This window comes from Falco cherrug, chromosome 5, assembly GCF_023634085.1.
Source record: "Falco cherrug isolate bFalChe1 chromosome 5, bFalChe1.pri, whole genome shotgun sequence".
Classification (NCBI taxonomy): Eukaryota; Metazoa; Chordata; class Aves; order Falconiformes; family Falconidae; genus Falco; species Falco cherrug.
The window spans coordinates 5,580,443-5,600,232 of record NC_073701.1 but is presented as its reverse complement, the minus strand read 5'-3'; the positions used below and the strand labels follow the sequence as shown (position 1 = coordinate 5,600,232).

The 19,790-nt window shown below is 48.3% G+C and overlaps 1 protein-coding gene across 5 annotated transcripts in view; it reads right to left on the bottom strand.

Moving 5' to 3' along the window:
- The window catches only part of LSAMP (limbic system associated membrane protein), a 314,661-nt gene that overhangs the window by 110,042 nt on the left and 184,829 nt on the right, over nt 1-19,790 (bottom strand). For all 5 annotated transcript variants that reach the window (XM_027816957.2, XM_027816960.2, XM_055712346.1 and 2 more), the window contains one exon: nt 2,577-2,702. In XM_027816957.2, the coding sequence (XP_027672758.1) occupies nt 2,577-2,702 (126 nt within the window). The remainder of the gene's footprint in view (nt 1-2,576; nt 2,703-19,790) is intronic.

Below are 19,790 nucleotides of genomic sequence, written 5' to 3'. Positions count from 1 at the left end.
GAGAGTACACAAAGAAAAAGTAATATGGCCCTCTCGCCCCCCAATGCTGGTTTAATTTCACAACCTGTCCATTCAAAGCCTCCTACACAAGCTCAATAACGTTCATTCTTCCAGTTCTGCAGTCACGAGTTTAACCACACAAAAAAAAAAAAAAAAAAAAAAATCCAAGGAGAAAGATGTATTTTAGGAACTTTTACAATGATCTAAAATAGCTCTTTGATACATAGCAGATGTCTTCAAAACTAGCATAAATGGAGCCAAAATGCCTTACAGTTCTGGAAAAGGGAGATTCCAAGATAAGACGTGTTTCTAACTGCAGCGGCTCTGGAATAGATTTGGAATTTATATTAACTGTCAGCCTCAAGGAAAACATTTAAAAGAAGCCCTTCTGTCCCCCATTTTGGGACAAGTGCTTTATTGGGTTACATGCTGCTCAAAGACCTGATGTCTGTGTGAAAGCAGTTCCTCTGTACCCATAAAAGATAGCAGATGGGTTGAGATGGGGGAAAAGAGAGAGAACAACAAGCAGTGAGACATGGAGGTGACAGACTGGGGACCGCCTGCCCTTCATCCCTCGCTCTAGTCAGTTAGGAAGGGGGTGCTTGGCAGGCTTCGCTGTAGAGGGGGGACTGAGGATGGATTGGAAGGGAGTCAGTGAGATGGTGCTGAGGGATGCTAACAAGGCAACACCTCTGAGACACACAGCACGCGAGAAAAAGCATGAAGGGGCACGCTGGAAAACTGCCCCTGGAATCATAGCACGGACGGGATTCCCCAGTCCTGTTGCTCACCAGAGGGGATAGCCAGAATGAAGATTTGCTCTGAGGAGCCTTTGTAAAAGGGAGAAAAGAAGTCTTTGTCTGATACAACAGAGTAGGTGGTACAACTGGAAAAAACAGCACAAAGCACAAACGTGCAGCCAAAGTGATGATTCAGGACAAGAATCTTCTTATTACGGCTCTGAACAATGCACCTCGTGTACCAGCCCTTAGTTTTCATGAAGATTTAAGCCAGCATCGTTGCAACACCCTCACCTTGGACAATGCTGGGCAGAATAGCTAGGGAGTGTCTCCTGCTTCAGTACAAGAAATAATTTGATGCAGGACTGAAAGATGATGCAGCAGTAAGATGGAAGCTTTGAGATGAAAAAGCTTAAGAGCAGAAATGCCAGAGCTAGAAGGTTCTAGATACAGATTAAAGGTTAAGAAACCCCAGGTTCTACTTCCCTATATATGCAAATGGCACAGTGCTGCTTAATGCTGAAAATAGCTTAAGAGGAAAGTCAGGTAGTGAAGATAACACCACAGAGTATGTTCCCCTCATCAGCTCTGCTCCCACCTCTTCCTGGCAGCCTTTCCCAGTCTTCCTTCTTTTGGTATTGCAATAAATGGGCCAGAAACACAAACTGCATATCTGGCTTTCATATACATGAATGCTCAGGAGGACTTTGGTTTGGCTGAAGGGATGAGACAGGAAATCTGAGTAACCCCAATCTGAACCACGGGCCCCAAATCCAGGGGCTTCTGGATGCAGCCCTTGGACTGAGCTCTGTTCCAATGTGTCACTCTACCTTTCTCTCTCTCCAACCTTCTTTCTGCAATGTCCTGCCCTTTTCTGGCTGCTGAATTGCAGTAGATAGCTTGGCCGTCTGTAGCACATGCAGAAAGCTTGTACTCTGCCTGCCACAAACCCTCTTTAACCCTTTGTATATATGGAAGTATCACAGAAGACTATTCACATATAGTCAATGCTTTCTTCATGCATATTAGATGAAAGAATATCTGACAGCAAAAGAAATCAGGTAAAGAGTTCTTCTCTCCTCAAAGGACATTATACAAGAGAAACCTACTTCTTGTTTCCGTCTTACTGATAAATCTTTAGGGGGTGAAGGTTTCCTTGCAACCCAAGCTGCTAACCCCATGGAGTCTGACTACTGAAAGGACTCCTTTCCAAGCTTGCCACATCCCTGAGTGTGTAAGGCACAGTTAGATAGCAGAACAAAGCTGGTGAGTTCTCCTTTATTCCGTCTGCACTCTGCTCTTCACTCATCTTGCAGCTCACATGCCTTCTTTACTCACCTCACAAGACACGTGAAGGCTGTCTGCCAAAGTGGAGAGTAATATGAAATCACCTGTGCCACTGCTTGCCTCTCGCTTTTAAGGCAAATCAGTGGGAAGCAAATTCCATGGTTTACAGAACGAACATCTTCTATGTAATATCTAACCAGAAATCCTTTCCCCTCTCTCTGGCACCAGCAGTGTTTTGTCTCTACCACTGTGCTGTGCATTACCAGCAGCAGAGATGGGCACAACTAGATGAAGACCAAAACTCAGCAGAATAACAGGTCCAATTCTGTAGAGCATCTACTGAAGTAATTTAATTTGTTCTCTAGGACAACTTGGTTATCATGCCTGGGAAATCACTGCAAAACAGGCTTACAGTACATTTAAGATTCTTGCCACTTTTTTACAGCTGCCTGTATTGCTACGGACATTTTCTATTAATGTTGGAAGAGAAGGAAACTACTGTACAGTTCACAAATCACCAGCACAGTTTACTCCAGTTGAGACTCTTACCTGTTGGGGTGAGGTGCCTCCAGGTGATGACAGGCTCAGGACGCCCATTTGCCATGCAAACCAGGGTCACGTTGCTGCCCTCATTCACGGTGATGTCCGAGGAGATATTGGAGATCTTTGGTGGAACTGTGAAGACAAAAGAAAGTTGGACCTTGTTACCCAGACTCCTGGAGGGCAGCCTGTGTCTCATTAACCCACCCACCCATTAACTAGGGGTAGCCACAGACTCCTTTCACAGGCTGCGCTCTTCATTGCGACCTGGGTTTCTGAATTTATGTCAGAATAATATGTATTGCTGTTTTAAGGATCTGCAGGTAGAAACGGCCTTTGCTGCAACTGCGATGCTTTGTGTTTAGACAGGTTTGGGGGTCTTCATAAAACAACCCCTAAGAACTTGCCCGAGTGCTCCAAGGCTGCGCGGAAGGAGTGGGCAGGCTCCAAGCACTGTCCCAGGTAACTAATACTCCAAACAGTCCCAGCCACAGTTCTGCCTCCTCCTGCAGGGTGCTGGGCCTCAAGGCACTGTCTCAGAGGGTGTATGGGTTATCGCTGCTTCCCTGGGGCAGACAGAGCCCATGCTATGCTGGAGCTGCTCTGCTGCCCACGTAACCAAACGCTCACTGGGGATCGAATCGGAGCGCTGCTAAGCTTATTTCTGTTGTGGCTGCCGTTGAGAAGTGGGGATGCACGCTGCGGCTAATGTGAATTTGGTGAGGGAAGGCACCACAGTGACAGCAGGAAGGTTTCTGCAACATCTTGCAGCCAAGAGGGATCCCCGTGGGCTGCCCACAGTAGGCAGCTTCTGGCTGACGGCGCCTCACATGACACAGCACCAAAAGCATGGCAGGGTCTTTAAAGAGTCACAGCACCAGCTGCAGCTCAGGTATTCAGGCTCCTTAAAGACCTTCCAAGCTGAGTTTGTGTCATGGGACCAAAGTGACCATGCTGGGACCTGAACAGCTACTTCCAGGTGTGCAGGATGCCAATTATTGGCCACCCAGAAGACCAGGCTGTTGCAGTCTCTCCTCTCTCACACCCATGTCTTGCTTCCATGCTTCACACCCTGGAGGTGGTGAGGGAGTTTGACTAAAAAGGAATCTTCTAATTTATTTTTTTAAAATATATTTTCAGCTTCTGAATTTGTGTGTAGCGAGGAATGAAACAACATCATTTTCTGCTTTGCTTACCACAGAGTAAACAGACAGCAGCCCCCCCCCCCTCGCCTTCCCCCTCTTTGGCAGGAGTGGCTGATGGTCGTTTTGAGGCAAAGCAGCCTACCAGCTAGGTGGGGAAAGGCAATGAAGCCTGAAGAAAGCAACTCACCACTTCCAGCTGTGTTGCTGGATTCGTTGGAATATTGTTTACAACCTACAGCTCATTAGCCCCTCTCTGTAGGGCCCAAACACATAGGCAATGCTTCAGCATCTATGACCACGGGACCCCCTTGGAAGGACAGGGGATCCCAAGCAGGAACGGGACCTGTGGGATGAAGTGAGGCAGACATCTCTCCTGACAGGCTCACTCAGCCAGGCAAGGAGGAATTTAAACTGGGCACACCGGGGAAGCGTTGCCACAATCTGGGAAGAAGTGGCAGCACAGAGGGCAGCGAGGAAGCAGCTGGGGGCCAACAGAACAGGGAAGGCTTTTGCACTCCCCTTGTGGAAGCAGGATCCCTGGGGGCCCATCTCAAATGCCTGTTGCACCAATGCAAGTATCAGGGTGAAAAGATAGGATGTTCGTGCAGATTTGCAGTGCTATAAATGCATTGAGAAGACAGAGCTGTGGTGGGACAGCTCTCAGGCCCGGCAGTGCCGTGCAGGATGGAGACAGGCTGGAAAGGCAAGGAGATGAGGTGCACTCTCTGCAGAGGAGTGGCTGGAGTGCACCCAGCTCTGGGCGGTGAACTCACTGGGAGCTTAGGCATAAGGACCAGAGGATATCACAGTGTCACCCCTGTTGGGCGGTATCTGCTACCAAGCCTTTAAGAAGAGGCAGTGGACAAAGACTGCTTTAGAGAGATGGAAGAAGCCTCACAATCACAGTCCCTGGTGAGGGACTTCAACCACTCTGATTGTTGCTGGGAAGGTGAAAGTACTGGGCTCAAGCGGTCCAGGAGATGCAGGGGTCCAGCAGGTTCAGCATGACTTAGCAGTAAGCCCTTGCAGCAAAGACCAAGCATCCCGTGTTGTACCAGCAGGAGTGCAGCCCCACAAGTGGAGGGAAGTGATTATGTCCCTTTATATGGTGGTTGTTAGCACCTGAAGCACGACACCAGTTTTGGGCTCCCCAGTACAAGGCCATTGACATACTGGAGCAAGTCGACTGGAGGGCTCCCAAGATGGTCAGAGGGCTACAGCATGTGACCATGACGTACCAGGAGGACCTAAGAGAGCTGGGTCTGTTCAGCCTGAAGAAGAGAAGGCTGAGGAGAGATCGTTATTGCCTTCTACAAATAGCTAGTGAGAAGGTGCATAGAAGACAGAGGCAGGCTTTCCTCAGAGGCGTGCAATGACCAGGGAAAAGCAGCAGACACAAGCTGCAATGTGGGGAAAATTCTGACTCAAAATTAGAAAAAAGCTTTTACTTTGGGGAGGTCAAAACCAGGAACAGGTTCCCCAGAGAGGTGGTGGAAACTCCATCCCTGGAGATACGCAACATTTGCCTGGATGAGGCCCTCAGCAACCTGCTCTAACAGGCACCAGGAAGAAAGGAGAAGGGACCTTGGAAGCTGGTTTGCTGCACAAGAGCTAGAACTGACAGCTGATCCGCTCATGGTGAAGCAACCAGATCAAAGCATGTTGGGGGAAAAACTGACTGCTCCAGGATTCCCATCCCTGGGGAGAAGGAATTTCAGAGTAGGCACATCTCCCTAGCAGCACAATAGTAGGTAAAGCAAAGCACAGCAGAAAATCAGCCTCTTCCTCTCAAAGCAAAATCTCCTCACAAACACAAGCCCTGGTACATTTTACGCCGGTGACGCATCATGAGCCATCGCAAGTGTGTCTGCACATGTAGGAAGAGGTAGGAAACAACACAACAGAACAAAAATAAACATTGCTGGAGAACGCTGATGTTGTCAAAGAATTTGATCCCACCGTATTGAGGGGTACATGAGAGCTTCACTGCCCATTTTGTGCCTCCCCCCCCCGTATCACACCCCCATTCTGCACAGCCAATGCCTGGCCGTACAAAACAGCAATCACACAGCGATCCTGGGAAGTAAGCGAAGCACTTTCTCCTTCTCCTTTCTGTCCTACTGGATGAGAGGAGCCCCACGTCTCACAGTCTAGGACAGACAGACCCATCGCTCCAGCCAGCAGAGCTGCAGGCTGGGAAAGCCCTGGAAGTTCTGGTGCAGAAATCAAAACCGCTACTCCTACTACAGGGAACAAAGCAACTTGGAAGGCCGCCTCAGTCCTGTAGCAGCACGGCTACCTGTAGTACGTACCGTGTTTCAGATCTGAGACCACCACGCACTGGGGAGGACAGAGGAGGAAAGAACCGCGGAGGCTATATGTGCAAGAGTTATGTCCAGGCTGCTCCATCAGGGGACACGGCGATGGTGACCTCAGAGTGTCCTCGGCACAGATTCTCCATGGTGTGCTGGTGAACATGGGTAAGCACACCCCAGGAGCAAAACCAGTGGCTAGACCACATTTTGGGGATTTTATCTTAACCTCAAGGAGTTAACATTTACGTCAGGGAAAAAAGCCACGCCACAAACCAAGCAGAACTAAGTTCAAGCTCAAATAAGTGCAGAGCAGTCTGAGCTCTTGGTAGAATGGTGCAATGCCAGCCAGAATGGTTGAGGAGAGAGCGGAGAAAGCTGCTACGGGGCATGAGCAGCAGAGTTGCAGTTAGGACATGTGTACCCTGCCACTTCCCAGTGCCGTCAAGTCATTTTAGTTTGCAAAGGATCAAGTAAAATCAGCAAATACAAACAGATCTGACCATGCCAACCAAATGCCCAAGAGGAGGAGCATGTGTCCAGATGGTCATATCAGGCTTACCGCTTTTTCAGACGAGGCAGAAAAGGGCATCCAAAGCTGAAATCATGTCAGGAGTATAATGGCTGGTTCCTTTCAGCTGCCACCCTAGTCAGAGGGCAAGGAAAGGCTGAGAGGAGGGGGAACAGGGCAGGAAATAATTTCCCCGTGAACGTAACATTTGGTTTGCTTTGTCTGCTTAGGCTCCAAAGCCAGCTAGCATTAAAAATGACTGGATCTTAGTGGACATTAATTTCACTCAGATAAAAAGTCAGAGACTTTTAATTTTCAGGGTGTCAAGCCAGCATGTTAAAATGCCAAAACTGTCAGCACCAGCAACAGTTAGCATTGCCTCCTTGGCACTTGTCATTACTTTGCACACACCTTTTTAGGACAGTCTTAAAATGAAAAGCTTTGACCTTATTATTTTTGCCCATTGTGGATTGTGCTACGTTTTCACAGTTCCCAGACGGCTGGAAGAAGGACTGCTGAGAATAAAACCTCCCGGGACCAGGATCTTGTGGGTGTCACAGCCTTCTTTCACCCAGCCGCCTCTTGTTGACCTCAGCTGGAGAACTCTCCCGTGTCCGGGCTCTCCGAACCATTAGCACAGGCAAAACCACAGCCTGCGGACCCACCGCAGGGGAAGCACTACAGTTAAACAGCACTTTCAGGCATTTTCATATTCTGCCTAACAACTTGTCCCTCCAGGGGGGACCAGGCTGCTCCTGGACACTTCTGGCTCCAGGGCCAACGGGAAAACACTGCCAGCCTCTCTGGTACTGCTGAAAAAGATAAAATGGCCAGATTTTTTCCTTCCTTTCAGTTTAAATGTGACAGGGGTGTCCATTCGCCAGTGCTTAGGATCCCCGTGGACAGGGTGGGGAGCAGAGACCGGCATAAAAGGGAGCGCAGTGTAGCACCCCACTGCTCCGTCCCCAGAGTGGTAGGATGCCCTACCCACGCCACGGAGAGGTTCTGGAGAGATGGAAATGAGCTCAGAGAAGAATGGCTTGGAACTCAAGTATTTCTTTCTTCTACATTTCACATCTACAGGACAAGCCTGATGCCAGCTCAGCATCTCATCTTGCATGTCACTGACAGCAAATAACAAACCGCAGAGTAACCAGTACCCATTCTCCTTGAGCAGCTCGCATGGGCAGGAGCAGAACAAGGGCAGAGATGCTGTAGGGTGCCCTGGGCTGGGAGAGCTGGAAGGAGGGGGAGCTGCAGAACATCAGGGGTGCAAAGGCAGAGGTGGTGCAGGAATTCAAGTCCCAGGCAAGACACAGTGACAGAGCTAGGTAGGACAGGCTTGCACAGAACCTGCTTGCACCAAGCCTGTTCTAGTTAATTGCCGTCAATCCTTCACTTTCATGACAACTGCAACTCACATTAATTTAAATAATAAGAAAGACTGAGACATGAAAAATAGAGCACACTCCCCCAGCGCAATCACTGTTGCTCTCGAGATGAAAGCAAGTGATTTGTTTCCACAAAACATTACCATGTCTCAAAAACACCCACTACAGCAGTTATTACAAACCAGGGGCTGCATGCAGGAGGCAGCAAGAAAACCACAAACAAGAGAACACACAAACATCTGCTGTTGTTATCCTTGCCTTTTATGACCAAACCCCTTCAGAGCTCAACACTCCTCCTGAGATATTACTTGGGATCGTGTAGGCAGGCTGGATCGGCTTTATCATTCAGGGCTGTGGAAGCAGGCAAACGGTGGTGCTACACCCCTAATCTCCCAGTACATGAGTCAGCCCAGTGGCTAAGAGGTGCGAGGTAACATCCAGGAAGGCAGCTCCTTTCCAGGAGTGCCACAGAGGATGGAACGAGAAAGCATCAAGGCCACCCTTGCTGAAGGTTATAACCAGCAATGCTTCTAGAGGTCTTCTCCTGTCTTTGTACTGGAACTGGCCGTGCTACAGCTCCCGAACAGTCCAAACACCTGCCTTTTGATCAGAGCATCCACACACAGCACAGGCACAAAGTAGCAGGAATAGGAGCCACTGCTTAGCAGAAGCGTGGTGGTGTCTGGCTCCTGCACGGGTTGCACTCTGCTGTCATAGTGATTCACACCAGGAGGAGGAGGGTGGGGTTGTGAGACAAGGGCAGGAAGCACGGGACTAGGAACTTGAATTGTCGGGATGAAAAATGTGAACAGAGGGATGTGGAGACAGAGTTGGAAGGTGGCTCTGAGCCCTGTAAACACACTCACATGAGGGTCACAGTCAGATGGTCTGACTGCTCCCTTTGGGCAAACGGAGCTTTGCTTCGGACCATTAGATACAGTCTTACACTGTGGGGCAGCTACTTCCCAATCTGAAATTACAAGTCTGCTTAACAGTCAGGTATTTTGTCAATAAGTCACAAAATATATTAAAGAAATAATAGAACTCTTACTCCCAGTCTACAGACGTACAATGCAGCAAAAGCTATTTAATCCCTCCAAGACGCAGAGGCAAACAGTACTGAAAATTCCTAAGAAAGCCCATAAACTTCATTTAAGTGCTCTAACGGCTTGCCCCAAGAAGGGCACCTTGGATACAAATAAAGAAAGTCACCACAACCCCTTCCATATATCCTCATTAGTTAGTTGCTTCCTCCAGCCTATTTACCTTCCTCTCTATTGGCAAGTAGGACCCCCATCTGCTGGAGAAAATTAAGACTCCCACCCACTAATCCACAGGAGCCCCTGCTTTCAGGGCAAAAAGAAAACATCAGGACTTCTCTCCAAAGTCAAAGGAACTTTGCAGGCACTAAAGCCCTCCGCAGGTGCCTATCAATTAGCCTCGAGAGTTCTCATTTCCTTGCCCCCAGCTCCCAATTATCAGCACTTTGCAACAAACGCAAAGATGCTAATAAGCCCCAAGGCAGAGGTAGGGGGGATGCTGACCATCATATGGCCCTTGAATGCTTTAGAGTTGCCACCTTGATCAACACAATTAGGGGTCCTTTCCTGGGGCAATTAATTGACAGCAAATTGGCCTCATTAGTCATTGTTTAGTTAAAGTGTTTAGTGGGGAGAGAGGACCTGAAGAAGGGGCTGAGCTGCTAAACACAACTAAATGGTTTAATTTCCCTCTTATGTGTGCAGCAGGCTAATCACAGCTCTTTACAACCGTAACAAGAAACAGCTTGTTGCTGCTTAGGTCCGCAAAGGGAGCAAGCTGAGGGCTGGGAAGTAAAAGCCAGACACCCTTTGGGATGCGGCATGCTAATGTTTCTGAAGCACTTTACAGGCAAAATGCAACATGAGACCCAAGACGTGTTTTTTACGGTTTGAAGTTAAAGAGAGTAGACTCCGAAACATCCTTCTGACCTCCTGCTCTGCTAGGCTTCTTTCACCCTGCCAGTGCCTTTCCTGGCATTAAAGCTTCTGGTGAAGTAGGAGCAAACACTGAAGGCTTGGTTTTGTTTGTTAATCCCCTGGGAACCAAAAACCTCTCAAAATACACTACAGTGTTTTTACAAGGTGTAAAAATCGCTTCTTTCTATTGTCTGAAAGCGGGTGCCTTGCCACATCCATCCATCCCCAGTGGCCTTTAGGGAAGGGTCTATCCCAGTCAGAGCATGGAAACCACTTGAGACCTGCCCTTCCCAACCCAGGCATGTGGCAGATCACTGCTGATGCCAGGAGAGGTGGGGCTGCAGGAGGCGCAGGGGCTGCAGGAGGTACGGGGGCTGCTGGCTTGGCCCTTGCATCTTGGCAGGCTTCCCCCATCGTGCAGCTGAGCCTCGCCCACGGAGACGCCGCGCAGGAAATTACTTCCATCCAGATGGGGACTGCACGTCTCGCGCTGACTGGGAGCACAGGATCGGGCAGGATGCTGTAAATGTGGAAAGCCCTCCCAGTTTGCTGAGCTGGGTAGTGTCTCAGAGCTCGCCGCCTTTGAGAGGAAGAGCTGACAAGCCAAACCGTTTTGTCCAAAGGAAGGCTCTGCCTCACCCAATAGACAGTTAAGTGTCTGGACTATTTTTCCACATAAAATTGCATGGGGAACTCTTCCAGTACATTGTTTCGTAGCAGAGAGCAGCATGGAGTGTAAATCTGTTGGTCTGTCCTGTTCATGAACTGTTGGAAAAGTCAGAACAGATCTGGCCTCTATTGCTTAAACATATTCCCACTGGTTTGATTTTTTTAAAAAAACTTGTCGCCATGAAATTTTCAGGAGAGAAGTTATTTCACTTCCTGACCAAGAGAGGAACAGAGAGAACTGAGTAGTTTAAGTTCTCAAGCCAGCCTTGGCTTTCAGTGCGCTCAGGTGACCTTGTGGGACAGGGATAAAAGCAATCTCACTCCTGCTCCTAGGCAGCATCTCAGCTTTAACCCCCGACGCCAGCCTTTCCCCCTAAAGCAGTTTCAGCTCCAAGCCTGAGCCCCAGCCTTGGCCCCGTGCTGACAGCATTTCGCCCACACCTGCCTTTTCGGTGTGTCCCCCCCTTTCTCCAGGCACAAGATCACCAATCCATGTTTGTGGGTTCTCATGCAGCCCAGGAGGACAAGTGCTCAGTCCCGTGCCCAGCGTGTAAAGGAAAGCACAAAGCCCAAGCCAGGCGTATGTCTGATATCCCCTTACCGCCAGATTTGGATCTCTGGATATGAAGTATAGGTTCTTTGCCACAAAACATCTTTTTTCTTTTCTATTAACATATCAAATTTATGCGGGGACTGCAGTGAACCACTTATCTGCGGTTCATCTCTTTTAAGGACAGCTCTGTGCATTTGCCATTCTTGTTGCTCCGGTTCTTTCCACTTGTAAAACTGACTGCAAGAGCTTTATGGCTAAACCTGCTAGAGAGTCCTGCTGTGGAAACACAGCTCCTTCACCAGACACGTGTAAACAACAACAGAAGTGCTTGCCATGCTAATCCCCAGGGATTAACCCTTGGAATAACGCCTAATCCCAAACACTTTAAGGACTGCAGATGTACACAGTTCTAGTCTTTGTTTCAAGTGTGCTCAAATATTCCCTTAAACCATTTTTCAAATGGGGGAAGTATTCACTTATGGGACTGAAACAATACAATTATTTTTTTTTCCTCCTGCAGATATAATCAGCCAAACCGGAAGAGAAATTCTGTGAGAAAAGTTGTCCTTACTGTCTAGGTCCTCCAAAGACATCTCTAAGGATTTTGTTAAGAAAAACTTTTTCATAGAAACCTTAAGCACGTTGGATGTACATGATATGCAGCTGAGTCCTATTATGCAGCCTTTCTAGGGCTTGGTTCAGAGCCCAGGGAGCTCCTCCTCTGATGTTAACGGCCTTTGGACAAATTCTTATACAACAAGAATGGGTGATGGCTTCAAGGAAGCATCGCAGCCAGAACAGGGAGGCTTTATTAGGCAGTTCAGAGCAAAAAGCAAGATTATGTGTTTTTAGCTGAGTCCCAGCAGTCCTTCCTGTTAACTCCTTCTTTGAGAAGTAGACTAGGGAGCACTGGACAGTTATGAGAAGAAAGCACAGAAAAAAAGCCTATGCCAGGGCAAGAGGTACAGGTTCAGAGAGGCTCTCTATATGTTAGGAAGATGACTGGGATTTTCCTGATTAGGCAAGCAGGGGAGGAAGTTCATTTCAGCTAACGCCCCATTCTGGATGAAGATTCTATTATCCATCATAGCTTTACATGCAGAAGAAACGGAGCTGAAGTTTTTGTTAGTTTTTCTGTTTGCTTTCAGATCTTGGGCCATCACTTATGTTCAGCTCATTAGGGACAGACGATACAATCAACAGAACAAACTTCATGAACCACGCGATGGACATCCATATACAGGCTGAAAAGAAAAGGCAGCTTTCTCCCAGTCCTGCTCTCAGATTCCTTTGGCTGCCCATGGCTGATCCCACAGCCTCTGCGATAAGCCACAGGGCAGTGATGACAATGCCCTGACTTGTGCACACCCACATCCCCAAGGACCTGGCTCCGTTTCAGCTGAGCCAGACAGCTTCTCAGTCAAAAGCCTCTCAAATCAAACACACGTGGTACATGTAAAACATCCTTCATTAGCAGGCTTTTCTTCCTTACACATTGGAACCAGCAAAATGGAGTGGGACAGCCTGATGTAACCACCTTTCAAGAGTGCTTTCGGGCTTCTAGGGGAGCAGAAAGCTACCATTGCATTTTGGACATGGTGGGTTTGCTTCTGGTCCAAAGTATAAAGAACAAAGCTAATCATCCCATACTCAGACCTCTACATGCTTTGTATAGAATTCACTCTTGCGTTCAGTACACAGATCTGCAGAAGGGTGGAAAGTACTGTACGCTGCCCTTGATCTATAACTGTCTAACTCATGGCCTAGCACCCATCTGGTAAGAAAACACTGCTGTTTCCCCAGCAAGAGGATTCTCTTTGTCCAATTCAGCAAATGATGGACAATCTCTAACGCAAGCCACCACAGCTGCTTCCCCAAGTAGTCAGCTCAGCAATCAGAAGACTAATGTCTTAGCAGAGAGCAGCTGCCTCTGCTGATGCCAAAAGCCTCGCCAAAAAACATTTCAAGCAAAAATGCACCTGAAACAAATCCCCATCCCCCCAAAAATCGCAAATTTTGTGTGTCAAAAAAGACTGAAAGTGCAACTCCACATTTTTTCAGCTTGGGCTGCTCAGCACATTCCTGCACTGTCACTATTGCTGGATCCACAGATGGTGGTCTTCCCCAGCACGCATGGGTATGAAATGCCAGCTGTGAGACCTTCAATTGTTAGCTGTTGCTGGGCTCGGTGATAGCTGCAGCAGCGTGTTTTCTAAAGGCCAGAGTGTTATCATCAGCCATCTGAGAAGGGAAAGCCAAAGAGTTCAGGGCAAAGAGTGCCTTCTGTCAGCACTGCTCACCTACACAAGTCTGATCCAGCTGAACAGAGGAAAAACCCAAATATAGTACTCCTGAAGTAAAGGTATCTTTGAACCAAGTATGCAGCTGGCTAGAGCTGAGATGTGATTGTGGTGATCTCCTTCCCACAAACCACCCGAGAGCTGAGGTTTCCTGCGAGGGAGAGCTTCTGCTGTCCAAGACTCCCTGCCAAAGGAGCTCGCTCTGTTTTGGTTCAGCCACGTGCAGCAGCACCTTAACGGCTTGGAAGTTTCCCACTGTTTCCTTTTCCAAGCTTTGCCGTGTGGTAGAGATGTGCTGTATACATGCAGACAACCACAAGGGAGGAGAGGGAAAGATTCCAAGAGCTTTGCTCTGTAAACACATTACCAGTGCCATTTCAATTAAAGGAGAATTTCTCCCAGACTGCCAAGCATGAGGTTTATTCCTTACAGCCTGCAGCTTTATCAGGACACATAAAAACACTGGCTCTCCCTCTTTCCCCGGTGGGGTTCATGTCCGCCCGCCTCAAAATTGACGAATTTTTTGCTGGTCTCTCAGTGTTAGCAAACAGAGGTAATTAGCATATTATACGCTAGGATTGCAGAGAAAAGCAGGGGACAAGAGCCTTGGGTACTGAGTTTCCACCAGAGCTGAGCAGGATTACCCGCCCAAGTTGGTCTAAGAGGCCGGAGGGAGGCTGGCTCTCCAGTGCCCAGGGTTAGCTATAAACATGGGTGCCTACAAGAAAGAAGCAGCAAAATTTTGTAAGAAGTTTTTGAATAGCAAGTATCAAACTGGGAAGAAATAGGTAGATGTTGTCCATTGAGGAGGATGCAGTTACGTCTGGAAAAGGTTGCCAGCACCTTTATGTTGAGTGGGACAACAGCTTTACAGATACCTTTCATCTAAGGTTCTGCAAGCAAACACTCCCGATCCCAGAAATCCAGTGCTACTGGCTGAAGCAGAGGAATGAGTTGATCCCCTCTGCTGATCAACAAATAACACTAACAAAAAACTACAAATACTTCCACTGCAGCAGGGGAATCAAAAAACTATGTCTAATGAAAAACATAAGCCACGTCCCTCTGCTGTAACAGCACATCCAGGTCTGAGCATCTGTAATAACACAATTAACAGGATAAGCAACAGTACCAAAAAACAAAGGAAGGAATGACTTTGTGAAGGACTTGGTAGGTCTGGAACTCCAGGTTCAGTGACTGTTCTGCTGCACACTTGTGCTATAACCGTAAGTCATTCCACCTTTCCAAGGATCAGTTCCCCTTCTCACTCTTAGGGAGCTGTCACAGCACTCTCCAAACTATCAAGCTGCAACAAGGTCTTTTACCACCTCATACCAGCACACTCTTCGTACAGTCCCTCTGCTGCCTTCTCCTCATCCAGGGCAAGTGTTGTCTCTCCTCTTACTTCTTCCTCCCTCTGCTGCTCCCTCTTCATCGGCTCTCAACCAATTAACAGAACCAGCCACAGCTGCACCTTATCTACATCAGCCAACCCACCGCCCCTGAAGCCAGCCCACAGCTGTATATTATCAATGCTAATTAACTGCCTTCATTCCTCTACAGGGAGCTACTGCATGGAAGATGTATGGCACTCCCAGGGACTGGTACCTGGCTTGTGTCACAAGAGGTATGATGCCTTACCATCTACAGCTCCAACAGGTGAGAAAGAGGAGCAGGGGAGGAATATCTGCAAATCCTCATGCTGTTAAAGGGAGTTCCTTATGAGTTGTGCTGCAAAGTTCCTCGGCACAGCAAGAAGGGCAAAACCAAGGCAGACCTATCCACAGGCAGATGAAACAGGCCTGATTCTACGTTGCTGGTGGTAAAGATAAAATACTCTTTTACATGAAAGGGAATGCAAGGGAGGAGAGAATCAGCCCTGCCGTTCATAAACCCAAGGAAAAAAAAGCAGGACCTACAAAACATTATGCAAACTGGAAAGGAACACAAGTATAATCAATATAGTTAGGGATACTGATGAATGGCAGGAATACACTCGTACACTTTCCACTCTGATAGTCATGATATACTGGAGCCTGCAAAAATTATTTCCTTAAAGTACAAAGAGTGATAAAGAAAAATAAAGAAACTTTGCATCAGAACGGAATGATGAAAACTCTGCCAAAGCCTGAGGAAAAGCAGAGATATAACTGAGATGGCATCACACTATGGATCAACCTGCCACCGGATCGGGCGCAGACACTCATGACAAATAGGCACAAGGGATGCGGCGCAAATACAGTGTGACACTATATCCTGGGCATATGCTTGATGTATGGAGGATTAAATGCCACACACACACTGTCCTGGGTAGATTGTATCTAGTGCTGACAGATAGCTGAGGGATCTGTCTCTTTCTTTACATACTTTGGCAATTGCCATGCCAACAAAGGATTATGGGACTGGGGGGGTGAGAAGGAGAGATCATTTGCTACTCTGTTTAACAGAGACTTTATCCTCTGGGGGGATTTTGTCAAGATGTTGGATTTCTTCTTAAATGATATTTCTACCTGCCTATACACGTTTGGGTTTGATGGACTTTTCTCCTTTCCTCTGTCCCTGTGACACAACAGCTCACTCTTCTGGAGTCCCAAAACAACCCAAAAGCAAACATGGCTTCTGTGTCAGTCTGAAGACCATTGCCCTCAACCCCCACCCCCACACACGCTGCAAAGGCAAGAAAACAGCCAACATGCTGTAAAGACCAATTCCTTTCCCTCTCTGGTGAGCCCTCTGATTGATGGCTCCGTTTGTCAGGAGAGACAGACTGCCTTGAGTGAGAGATAGCTAAGCATCACCTGGGGAGGCTGTTGGGGGGGAGAGACACACAGACACAGACAGACAGACAGACGGGCAGAAAGGAGAGCTGAGGAGGGGGCAAGAGGGAAGCAGTGACAGAAAAGTGCAGATGAGAGAAAGACAGCAGCATGTGATGAATTAAGTTGTCAACTTTGGCATCACCTGTGTACCTTGTCATGCCAATAAATTCATTGAAGCTGAAGCTGCACGGCAAGTCAAGACTGAGAGAGTGCTGATGGAAGGAAGAAATAACAGCCCATTTAAAGACTCAGAGCAATTTATTAGTTACCTCGGGAGGGAAGTAGTGACAACGGGGAAGAAGAGGTGTTTCCCCATCGTGCTGGGCAGGCAAGCTCATTTCGGATTCAAGCTGTCCACCCAGTCACGCTGTAGAACGTAAAGGGATTGACAGAGACAGAGACCTGGTTCAAGAAGGAGAAATGCAGGGGAGAGGCTCAGCAGGGTCCGAGGGGCACAGGGCAGACACCTGCCTTTGCGTAGTGCTGCGTGCCTTGTACCTTTCCTTGAGGTGTCGAGGGAAGACTTTGAGAACAAGCAGCCAAATAACCCCGGTGGGAGAGAAGGCAAAGAGCACTGAGCATGGTCACCGTCACAGGGCTGAGGGAACATGAAGGAAAGCAGAGATGGAAACCACAGCTCTGGCACAGAGGGATGCTGTGATGGAGAGCCGGGAGGGAGATAAAGCCCTCGGCTGACTTTGAAGTTGGAAGCACGGCACTGAGATGCAAACACTTTGCCTGGCTGTTCCAGGGAAGAACAGTGCTAAGGTGCTTTCCTGCAGAGCTAAGGAGATTGTCACTAACTTGGATAAAGGATCCTGCACATTTCTTAGAAGAGGAGCTCACAGGCTCCTGCCATCTCCCAGAACTCCAGTGAAGTCTGTTAGATGACTGAGGTATAGGAAAACTAATGGGTACTAATGCGCAGGCAGCAGAACGCAGAGCCCAGATCCACCCAGACAAGGGGTAAGTATGTTCTTTCTCTCCTCCTCCTATTAAAACTTGCAAAACTGAACAGCATCTGTCCCAGCTGTTTGAGAAATGCATCTACATCTACCTCTTCTCTCCTTTCCCTTCTTCCTCCAACTCACCATTCCCCACACAGGAGCTCTTGCAACCCCTGCGTTCATGGAAGATACCAACTGCCAAAATCTCCCTCCTATCAGCTAGGGAGCCTAGGGGTTGCAAAGTTTGATTTCCCAAGCAATCTGAGACCCGCTGTGACCTCATTTGTAGCCATCCAAAGATGTTTACATTTATGTGACGAGACGTGTCCACTGACCCTTCCTTGCAATGAGCAGATCTCAACCAACCGCCAGACACTGCACCAAGAAAGAGGAGGAGACCACCTGCTCCAAGGCTCATTCCTCCCGTGGCCTCTGCTGCTGCGTGCTCCACTGATGCCCCAGGCACGGACAGAGGGGAAGGGGAGGAAGGAGAAAGGAAAAAACCCCAGATTCTTCCCTCAGGCAGAAGTATGGGAGGATTTCCTTTGATCAGGGAGAAATTCTGACTCAGCCACACAGCCGGAGAAGCTACTCTTTTCAGCTTGAGTGAAACAGTGAAGTCTTGCAATTGTCCAGGGTATTTGGAGAGTTTGGGTAGAAGTGTGTGCGCACACGCAAAGCGTTTGACAACTCCACGCAGAGAAATTATACGTATGGCATGAACTATCACATGGATATCTCTCTGTCAGTATATACATACAAAGTATATACATGGTTAGAATATGTATGTATGTATAGATACATACATATATATGCACATACATATCCACATACTGACATTTGCTCTTGACACTCCTGGCTTCTGCGAGGGCTCTCATTTGGCTGGTGGTTTGCAAGTGGCCAAGCAGCCACGACGGAGCTGTCCTGGCTGGGGTCCCCGAGCTGTGCGGTGCAGCTCTGTTGGCTGCCTTCAATTTGATATCAAATGAGAACAGGGATCTCGCTGAGCCAAGCTCCATTCTGATCTGCCTGGTCCCCAAATCAGATCAGCAGTAGTGCCCTCAGGCTGTGGCACGATATTAAAGTTGAGGGCAGCTTTAATCTGCTTCACTGTTTGCACAGTGGAAGCTGTGCTTACCCTACTGGGAAATTACTGGTTCACACCTCGTTCGAGTAAAGCAGACATTTCTTTTCTGGGAGTTGCGATCTTTGGGTTTGTGTAACTTAGTTTAAATGGTCTAAACTGGTGGCTTCCCACCTTTCTCATTCAGAGGATACCTTGCAGTTTTCCAGGAAAGGTACATGCATCATATAGTGAATGTAACTCTCCTGGGAATAGGTTTGGTTTTCCTGAAGTCCACGGACTTCCTAGGAGCCACAGACTGAAGGGGGAAGATGACTCGGTGAAGGAACTAGGAGTGAGAAGGTAGCCTGGTGCTCAGCTCAGCTGCAGCACAGCTCCAAGAGCCCTGGGCACCCATCCACAGCTGTCACACTCTCCCCAGGGAAATATCACACCTTCCCCAGGACATCACCCCAAACTACATCCTGGGGTGCATCAAACACAGCATAACCAGCTGGTCAAAAGAGGAGCTTATTCCGCTGTATTCAGTGTTGGTGAGGCCTGACCTCGGGTGCTGCGTGCAGTTCTGGGCCCCACAGTTTAAGAAGGATGTGCAGGTCCTTGACTGCATCCAGAGGAGGGCAACGAAGCTGGTGAAAGGGCTGGAGGGCATGTCCTGTGAGGAGCGGCTGGGGACTTTGGGCTTGTCTAGTTTGGAAGAAAGGAGGCTGAGGGATGACCCCATCACTCTCTACAGCTCCCTGGAGAGAAGTGGAGAGGGAGGTGCTGAGCTCTTCTCCCTGGGATTCAGGAATAGGACACCTGGGAATGGTTCAGTGCTGCACCAGAAGAGGTTTAGACTGGACATGAGGAAGCCTTTCGTTACCGAGAGGGTGGCCAAGACACTGGTACAGGCTTCCTAGAGAGGTGGTCGATCCCCCAAGCCTGTCGGTGCTTAAAAGACATTTGGACAATGCCCTTAATAACATGTTTTACTTGGTCAGGCCTGAATGGGTGAGGCGGTTGGACTAGATGATCATTATAGGTCCCTTTGAACTGAAACAATCTATTCTATTCTACCAGACACCTGACATTTCAGGGTTTTTTACTCTGTCCTGATGGTACCTATCAGGCCATCTCTTCTGCTTTTCAGGTTTCCCCAAAACGGTGAGTAGGTTTTTTGATTGTTCATTTTGGTTTCTTTCTTTCTTTCTTTTTTTTTTTTTTTTTTAAGTGGAGAGTTGTTGGGAGAAGGAGACAGCCAGAGTTAGGTTCCTGCTAGGATGCTGTTGGCAGCCAGGGAGAACAGGGAACTAGAAGGGTGAGCTGGGCAAAGTTGCCTACAGAAAAAAAGCTGGTACTGAGACGAGCTAAAAGAAGCCACAAAAACCTGATGGCAAGTTACCCTGCGCTCCATCACACACAGAGATCCTGGGCTGCACAGTGCACCACTGTTAGCTGAGGGACACAGAGAGCTTCGAGCAGGTCCATTTACTTAAAGAAAAGGCTGGAAAGTGGGGAATTCCTAGGAATTAGTACTTGTCAATACATACCA